Raw genomic sequence first — 10,362 nt, forward strand, 5'->3', positions numbered from 1 at the left:
AACTGTAGTACCCATTAATCTCCCCAAAATCTTTATTTAGAGTTTTTTTAAATACAAATTTTATTTTAAAAGCATTATGTTCATTTGAATCTGTTATATTCAATCTGGTACGTACATGCAGCGCTTCCGGCCCGACCTCACTCAAACCCTGATTTTTTGTAGGCAAAATTAACTATCGCTACAAGAGTTGTTTATTGTGTTCGTTTTCTACATGTACAATGATTTATGTTGACGCAGGTGGACCCCATGTTTCCTGATATACCTTGCCTCTACTATACCTGCTATATGGCTTCTACAACTGAACCAATACGACCGTTTCAAGAATCCCAGCAAGTGGACAACAACTGTCACTCCTCTACCTGTAACCGCCACAAGCTCTACACCTGTAACGAACGTGACAGTTAATGGTACGGATGTGCCAATACAGAATACAACATTTGTCACAGACATGTTGAATTTTACCACGATTAATACAACCATTACAACAACACCAGAACCTGATGAGGTAAATACATTTTAGACAGGAATTGTACTCTCACATGTAATGTTATTATAGTACCATCATAATTACTGTACTTGAAAAATAGTTCCATCATAGTTACTGTGCTTGAAAAATAGTACTTTCATAATCACTATACTTGCAAATACTTGCATGCTTTGAAGCAAGTGTCTCTTACTGAATGATTCACCAGCATTTTATCAGAATTACAAATACAATGTATTTATAGTCTCGCATGTGCGTACTAGTTCAGCTATATCTTTTACAATGAGTGGTATTCTAATATGATTTTGATTTTCAGGGCCGTTTCTTTATATTCAAAATTTCATATTGTATTTTAAAAAAGGAATAATTATATGCACCTTGTATGTGAATTATTTTTACTCGAAATACTCAATACCCGGTATTTCATCACTCCTTACCATGCAATTTTACCATTTCTACCAAACAGTTTTATTTGAAGGACTTTAAAATGATTATGTTTATTCACAGCCTGTTTTCGGCACATTAAACAATGATGTATGGGTTATCATAGTTGAGGAATCGCTTGTATACCTGCTTGTCTTCAGTCGATGGCTGCTTCCACGTGGTGAAGTCTCGCGAGATTTCCTAGCCGATTTATTGCTAGAGTTCCTGGCTATTGCATCTGACATAATGGAATTGCTGGCAGTTTTCGACGAAGAAGATGTTCGAAGTAATTTGAAGCTTACCTACGTTATATTGGCTGTTTGGTCAGCGAGTTTCATTCAGTTCATTCCTATATTTATGCAGAAAAAACGATTTCGTAGGGCACGTTCCCCGAATGTTGAGTTCCTAACAAGGCATTGTGGGGACAAGTTCATTGAGATTGTGGTAACATGTATGAGTATCTTCCTACAAGATTTACCTTTCCTTGTAGTGAGGTTATACATCATTATAGAGGTTAACCTGATTACATACAGTCTGATATTCTTCTTGTTGAAGAACATTGTAACTTTGATGTTATTGTTCTACAGGTTAGGTATTCTCTGCTACCGACTTCCGCACTGCAAAGGAAAACCCGCATAAATACAACCATAGTTATACAATGTTACCATATGTAATTATATATTACTAGTACCATTAATAGAATATAATTAAGTATTATACTGAAATTATATAGCTGTTCAATATAAACATGTAACTGTTGATCCAAATACCGCCATTTTATAAATGCGCATGGGAATAGGTCATTCATCTGGATACGTTATGCTGTATTTGGTTTTTGTTTCCGGTTTGATTTAATTAAAGTAAAGTCGACAAAAAGTGACTCGACTACCCATTGTTATTGGTGAAGGAAGACCGCAGGTATCCGTCTGTTACAGCGGTCCCTGGTGGGATTTGAACATACAGGAGCGGTGATGGACAGATGATGAAAGTTAAGCCATCAACGTAAGCTAACAGGACAAAGAGGTCTCTGAACGATACAATGCATATTTCGTATGAATCTGCAGATTGTGTAAAACCTACATATAGCTGGACTGTTGATACTTGTACTGGAATAAAAAGTTTCTACAACAAACAATATTGAAGAAAGCTCCTGATACACTGATAATGGACAAGTGCATAAACAAAAAAAATATTTTATTTCATCTGTATAGAGCAGAATTGTTTTTTTTTTATTTTGTATGGTATTACATTGTTATTCTAAAATATATATGTCTATATTTATAAATGAACTGATGTTTCGTTGTTTGTCGTCTGATGGTTTGAATAAAATCGTCAGATTTCTAATTCGTATATTGCAATGTTTACATTCCTCTTTCTTACGTACATTATATTTACGCGCATTTAATTTCGATACTTATATTTCACCATCTGCACGTCTTTCAAAATTCCCATACAAATTTGAATAAAAAGTATTCACGCTGTTTTCGTTGCATTGTAACACAACAGGTAGAGAGTTATTTTATACACCAAAATTGAGATAAATGGATATAAGTTTATATAAAAAAGAAAATATCAATCTTTATCAAGAGCTGAATCTTAACATACAATTATTAACATTTTTCTCTCCAAAAGCTTTTCAAAATTGTTTAGATATGCATTTATTTCTATTTGCCAGACAGCATTCTGTTTAGTCTATATTTGGGAACTAATTCAATGGTAGGATACTACGTCATCGCGCACCTGCTGAATGCTCCCACTTGGACCATTTTTTCGTCGATTCGAAGGTAAAATACAATTTTATTATAAGAAAACGTAAGAGTATTAAAAAATCATGTAGCGCACCAAAGAATGGCTATAGTACTTGAGATAATTGATAAAAAAGTTTATAGATTTATTGCCTGGTTTAAGCCTGAAAACGGGATTAAGTGTTTTTTCTCTGAATGCTCCCACTCGGACTTTTCCCGAAACATATGAAATAAGGTTGAAAACCTTCTTGAAAATTATTTTTAACGTACCGGAACATAAACCGAGTCATGTTTATCCATTTTTTCTAGATTAGTTTCAGATATTTCCATTCAGAAATCAGTTTTTCTTAATTCTTTTTATAAAAATTGAAAATGCTCCCACTCGGACTCATCTTCAGAGATGCTCCCACTCGGACCTAAATAAAGACATATTTTGAAAGCACATTGCTGTGTTAAGAATTTATTATTTTTTCAAAATATCTTCATATTCAAGTTCATATATTCATATTATCAGTTAGAATTCAATGAAACAGCATTTTTAAAATACGATACTAATATTTAGATCAGTAAATTGTGACATATTGTATCATAACAGTCTCGTAAATATGTCTTCTAGCTGCCTAAGAATAAGGAAAAAAAGGTTGTGTTTAAATAATTCCTCGTTAAATAGAGTCGCTGAAATAAGAAAAAATTGATTATACATTTTAAAAATATAATAACGTTTTGTTTTGCAGAAAGTATTTGTGATTGTGACCAGTATGAGAAAAGGTATAAACCACATTGCGACGTAAGGAAGCACATGGCAGGACACCTTGACACGGCATAGCTGGAGCAAATATTTTAGATACCAACTGTGGATATATCTCAGTGAGGAGGAATACTCTAGAAAACACAAGATTTGTAGCTCTTTGAAGTAATTGTCTTTTGTTCAGTTTTTGCGTTAATCATTGGGCAATGTGTCATAAAGGATCAATTTATCTGAAACTTCACTGGAGGATAGATATACCACAAACAAGAATGACAACTCTCCAGGTTTGGAGTTTTTGCTTTTTGTATTCACTATGATTAGTTTGCAAGGACCATACCTCTAAAGGTATTTGAGATATAAACTTGAAACTTTATATTGAACAAAACTTCCGTATGCTGTTTTTAATTTAAGAAAACAACACTGGGACAGTGCAGATAGAAGTGAACTAGCAGAGCATAATGCCCAGAAGTGTTCACTTAATGCTTCTTTGTTGTTTTTTCTTTGTTGTTTTTTCATGGGAGTGTTATTTTTGTCATGATTTATTATTTCTAGGCTATAACTTTTCATTAATTTTCACGAGTGTCATTACTTGGATTTTTACATGTATGTAAGGGTTACTTCCCCTATGAAATGTATTTCCTCCTTTTCGGCGGGGGATTTTACTGTCTGTGATTCCTCCTTGTATGATTGTTATTATTTTAACGTCATTTAAATATCCTAAAATTAACTTTGGTTTTATATAATAAATATAATGCTCAAATGAAGATTTATCAATATTGTATGTTCCAAAAAGCATTATTTTTAAAGATAATACCGAATTAATATTTCATAAAGGGAGGTAATTTAAGAAATATATTTTCTTTTAAGTGTAAGTTGAATTCTTAAATAAGAAATGAATGCATACATGTATATTTTAATCATTACATATAATGTGGACAAGCATTTGCAGTAAGTATTTCACATATTCCTTAATGTTTGAAAATTGTTTTAGAAGCATAATTATATACATATATATAAAATTTCAATTGTAATTACCAAGATATGGTAAAGACTGTGATAAAGAAATAACTGTGATCTTTGTTTTCTTATTTATTTAATTTTGTTATTTTAGGTAAAAATACGTACATATGATAACTTTCATACTTAAAAATGTCAAAGTTGTCAATAATTGTGATGCATGCTTTATATGCCATGGTATGGCAGTACATTGACTTTTTAACCAGTTCATGACAAAAATGATTCACATGTTGTTCTTTAATAAACTATACAAAACAGCCGATAGATATTGACTTCTTTATGTTCATAAACGTACTATTATGTTGTTATAAAATCTAAATCACAAGTTTAACAAACACGCAAATCATTGGGTTTTAAATTATTAATAACAAGATATTAAAGTCAGCAATTATTGAATAAATGCAGGCCTCTAATATGTGTACGAGTCCAACAGAATCTTAATCCAGTATGGTACTAAACAATGTATAATGACTTCTTTATAAAGCACCACCATTGTTTAAACATCTCAAAAAAAAACTTTATTCTTGAGATCCAAACTGTTCATTTAAAGTCTTATAGTCCTATCTTTGTTGTTGGCAATAATTTTGAATCATCCCTTCGGATCCAACATAAGCCAAGTGCACCTTTTTGTAAAGTGATCCTGTCAGTTGAAACTTTGCCATGGCACCGGGTCCCCCCAACGACGTAAGAAGTGATCTCTGTAAAAAGAAGTGTAAAAAGAAGTAAAAGTTAATGTCGCAAAACTAGTTATTGACAAAATGTTTTAAAAATTGTAAGAATAATCCATAAAAGCTTGGCACATCAATGTGCTTTCAAAATGTATATAGTTGGGTCCAAGTGGGAGCATCTCTGAAATCGAGTCCAAGTGGGAGCATTTTCCATTTTTATAAAAAAAACTTTCAAAAACTGACTTTTGAATAGACATATTTGAAACTAATCTGGAAAAATGTGTAAACATGACTCGGTTTATATTCCGGTACGTTAAAATAATTTTCAAGAAGGTTTTCAACCTTATTTCTTATATGTTTCGGGAAAAGTCCGAGTGGGAGCATTCAGAGAAAAACACTTATCCCGTTTTCAGGCTTAAACCAGGCAATGAATCTATAAACTTTTTTTACAATTATCTCAAGTACTATAGCCATTCTTTGGTGCGCTACATGATTTTTTAATACTTTTACGTTTTCTTATAATAAAATTGTATTTTACCTTCGAATCGACGAAAAAATGGTCCAAGTGGGAGCATTCAGCAGGTGCGCGATGACGTAGTATCCTACCATTGTAATTTATCATCATTTTAACTGAATGACAATGTAACCGTTTCATTGCCTATAGCATAGATAGAATTACGTCTAATGACTGTCTGGAAATTTGATGAACCTATAATTGTCCTGTCTTATAATAACCAAGTAATTTGTTTGATAATTTAACCGTATGACGGACCTGTCACTTCTAGCTGTGTCTTTTTTTACATAATGAATCACCCAATTTTTTTATAAAAGAAATGGTTTGTTATTTATGTGATGAAACAGTATAAACATTTACTTACTTCCGTTAAATGAGCTTCCGGTTTTAATGGGATATGACGTATATAGCATCCATACCTTTATGTAACACCTGTATGCATCCAACAACGAACTTTACGTTTGTCCTCCGCACAGCACGGTGTCATTTTTGCGCCACAACCATGTTGGATATGTTCAGTTCGAACTAAAGTAGCACTCAGTTTCATAATTTGTATATGTCCCCGTAGGCGAAACCAGTACTTTGGGTTAAATATTTTAAAGGAGTAAGATCAAAGTTTCCAAATGCCTGGTACATTATGTAATTTACTTGAAGAACAACTCTTCATATCCTGGGCATTTTGCGGAGTTTCATCATTGGTATATGTCCTTGTAAAGCGAGATTCGTAGTTTTAGGATGAACACATCTGCGGTAGTCAAAATATATTGACGTGCCAAAGCTTGATTCTGAGATATTTTCGTTCTGGGGCAGAATCTCGCTTTAACGTCAAAACCAAAAGGAGACCTTTCTGTGGTGAAACGTGGATTTCGATGTTAATGTAAAAATGCAGACAATTTAAACTAAGAATCTATTCAACAATACAATTTTAAGGAATCAACAGCACAAAAAGTGCTAGACAATCAACTTAGAAGAAAGTAAACCACGTTAGTTTCATTTCACCGTCTTGTTTGTGTACTAACGCCGCCATATTGTGATGTTGCCACAGTAATGAAACATGTACGCTAAAAATCGATATTGTTCGGTACCGTGCGTGAATGTTGTCATTTTTTGCGTGGCAAAAAAAATATGAAAAACTGTTAAACAGTGCTTATTATTCTTTAATGTTGTTATTATTAATTATATTTATTGCTACATTAAAATAAATCGCCAGGAAATAATCTTTAACTATTTTTTCTAATTGATTTAAATCTTTAAAATGATGCGGAGAAACTTTTAATTTAGACCTCTTTTTTATAAACATGTTTATCAAAGGATAAACAAATACTGTATTTCATTAAAATTTATATTGTCACCACTCTGTAGTATTATCTATGTTAGAATAATTATGTAAGTAATAACTTGCTGCGTATTAAAATCAGCAACTCCTTGCCTAGGAAAGTTTTGTTTTCCAAACGTGCATTACGCTATGATTCAATTGGTAAATTCTTGCGTTAATTTTTCATTCCTTAACAGTTTTCAGAAAAGTAAAACTCGTTACTCCGAGCGCCCATTTTTCGTTTGTCTGCGTGTACATGTACCATTTATCCGTGTAATAAAAGACTGTAATCATAGCATGGCGTAATGGCCTGGATATTTGGGTGTTGTTTAAGCGATGTTCCAGAAAAGGTTTTGTTCCAGTGTAGAAAATATATTCAACCATATATTTATTTTTGAAACGTTACGTGTCAACTATTCCACAACGCCGACACCGGTACGCTGACCAATATAAATTTCGGAAATGTTGACACTGCGCAATTCTGTTTCTTCCTTACTTAAATTCTTTGTGTCAACTTAAGATTTATAAGATTTAAGTTTTAAATAAATTTGATTTATAGATAAGTATTTAAATTGGAGCCGTGATTCCTATCCGGAATCAGTTAAACAATTTTCCATGCTGACATGGTCCAAATTGTAAAGAAAAGTTATTTTTAGATTGTAATTACATGTATTTATTATTCAATTTATAATTATAAATATGCTTGATGATTCATTTTAAAGATGATAATCTTATGCCTAAATTTCTTTCTATAATTCATTTATGAAAATTGTTTAAACGGTGGTAAGAATTTAAATGTGTTACGGTCACGAGTTTCCTCGGTATATTAATTTAATTCCCGGCTCTGAATTAACGCAAGATATATACCAACTTTTTAAGTTTTGAGTTGTGACATTAAATATTTAGGAACTATCTTCTGGTTTTCTATCTAAATTCACTAAAAGGTTAAAAATTATTGAAAAAAAAGAACTGAAGAGGCGCCGTGTTTTCTTGCCGATTTTAAAAGTTCGTTTTCCAAAGCAACAACTTTAATACTTGGGGCAGTAGCAATCTGTATCATATTATTGTTTAAAATGAGTAAACGTGTTGCATTACCCTTAAATCTTATATGATTGGACAAGAATCAAAGAAATCACAGACACTTTGGGTGTGGAGCTCAAAACGCCTTTAAAATCCAAATGAGATGTATATTTGTCAACGTCGGGGTGCCACGTTTGAATTTGTCGAAAGATTTTGTAAATGGAGTAAAACGGCGATAATCTCGATGTTTATTTCGGCTGTTGCGTTGTTTATATTGATGTGGAAGTTTAAAATTGACCATCATCATGAATAATTATATCTTCTGTGTCTGTGGGCCAAAGGATTATGTGAAAATATTGGAAACGGAATAAAATACATGGGTTTTTTTTTTGGACGGTAGGTGTGCGGATTTTTTCCGGCGAACATTTTTATCTTGTGTAATAATAATAATAATATCTTTATTTAAAGAAGGTTACACATTAAGAACATACAATAACAATCATATATATCTTATTTCCAATGTGGCCTTCTGAAATAGAAAACAACAACAACAACAACAACAACAGGACATGCATAGGTAGAAAAATGAATGTATAATATGTAATATTTAGAATATTACAACTCATATACTTTCGACAGACACTCAACAATTTGTTTTAACATATACGTATATTGCATCATTCGTTCGTTCGTTCATTCGTTCGTTCATTTATTAATTAATTAATTCATTCATGCATTCATTCATTCATTCACTCACTCACTCATTCATTCATATGAACATCAAGATATGCTTTGTATTTTTCTTTAAAACATTTAAGGTTATTAACATTACGAATATTTAAAGGTATATTGTTCCAAATGTTCATGCCATAATAAGAAAATGTGTCTTTAATATAGTTTGTTTTAGGTCTTGTCCATAATACAATATCTTTTCGTGACCTAGATCTTAAGTTATATATTTTGTTGTCGGATAAAGTCATCAGTTCTGTCATATAAGTCGGTGCCATGTTATTTAAAGTTTTAAAAACAAGCACCGCCGTGTGGTATTTACATCTGTCAAGGAACGGTAACCAGTTAAGAGTTTCGAATAGATTTATTGACGGAGATCTTTGTGGTTGCTGTAAAATGATTTTAGCAATTCGTTTTTGTAATTTACAAACATTATTTATGTAGTTTGTGTTTCCTTTACCCCATATAATACAACAATAGTCCATAATGGGCAATATATATGCATTGTAAAACAATAATTTCATATCAAAGTGCAAAAAATACGATATCTTTTTCAATAAGGCAATTTTTCCGTTAAGTTTTTTACAAACATTGTCAATTTGCAAGTGCCATTTTAAGTTGTCATCTATGCAGATACCCAAGACTTTGTGATCAGTTACATTTTCAAGAGCTATTTCATTTATCTTAAGATACAATTTTCTCATAATATTTACTTTTTGTCTTGTTCCTATTACCATACATTTTGATTTATCTGGATTTAAGGCCATATTATTTATTTTGCACCATTTGTCAATGTTATTTAAATGATCTTGAAGTTTTATTTCTACTTTTGATATATTTTCTCCGGACTCATAAAGAGTAGAATCGTCTGCGTATAAATCAATTTTTATATCATTACCAATGAAAGCTATGTCATTTATGTATATTAGAAATAATAAAGGTCCTAATATTGAGCCTTGTGGAACACCGGAAATTATTTTCATTGTCTGAGATTGAAGATTACCTATCTTAACCAGTTGTATTCTGTTAGAAAGATATGACTTAAAAAACTTAACGACATTTTCAGAAAAATGATAAAGTTTAAGTTTATGCAAAAGTATATTATTGTATTATTATAGATTATATTATTATAGATTATTGTGTATTATTATAGATGTTGAAATATGAATTTTTTTTTCAAAACGGCTTATATTAAGTATTTTTATATATATTAACATGATCAGTACATGTGTTGGGATTGACAAATATGCATTTCTTTATTTTAAAATCGTTTCGAGCTCCACACCCTACACCTCTGTGAAAGAAATTAGCGGCGCAGCGTTTTGTTTATGTAACATTGTAAAATAACCGCCTTGATTCTTCAAATCGCACTTCGCCATGCGTGTATTTTATAAAAGAAAATAATTTCTAAGACGGCATAAAAGTGAAATGTATGGAATAAATCTTTACTGTATACCAACATTATGAAAGTCTTTTGCAAAACAAAAAACAACAAACAAACAAAAAATGAAGCGGGCACCTGTTTCATGAAATAAATTTCCGAGTATTTTTCCCTGTACCACGGTCATCATAAAACAATTTCATACCTACGTGTGTGTGCGTGTGTGTGTGTTTTTCTTTCTATAAACATCTTCAGCTTTTTGGAATAAACTAGCAAGAATTATGAAACTGCGTGGATAAGAAAATAAAAAAAAACAAA

At 31.6% G+C, this 10,362-nt stretch overlaps 1 protein-coding gene across 1 annotated transcript; it reads left to right on the forward strand.

Moving 5' to 3' along the window:
* Positions 1–237: 237 nt before the first annotated feature.
* LOC132729917 (transmembrane protein 26-like) lies at positions 238–2,388 on the forward strand (the record flags this gene model as incomplete). The annotated part of the gene is made up of 2 exons (XM_060715755.1): positions 238–505; positions 992–2,388. Coding segments are annotated over 2 exons (823 nt in total), but the record flags the coding sequence as incomplete, so codon positions are not given.
* Positions 2,389–10,362: the final 7,974 nt, after the last annotated feature.

Source organism: Ruditapes philippinarum, unplaced genomic scaffold (assembly GCF_026571515.1).
Source record: "Ruditapes philippinarum isolate M1 unplaced genomic scaffold, ASM2657151v2 ctg4936_1_1_1_1, whole genome shotgun sequence".
NCBI classification, from domain to species: Eukaryota; Metazoa; Mollusca; class Bivalvia; order Venerida; family Veneridae; genus Ruditapes; species Ruditapes philippinarum.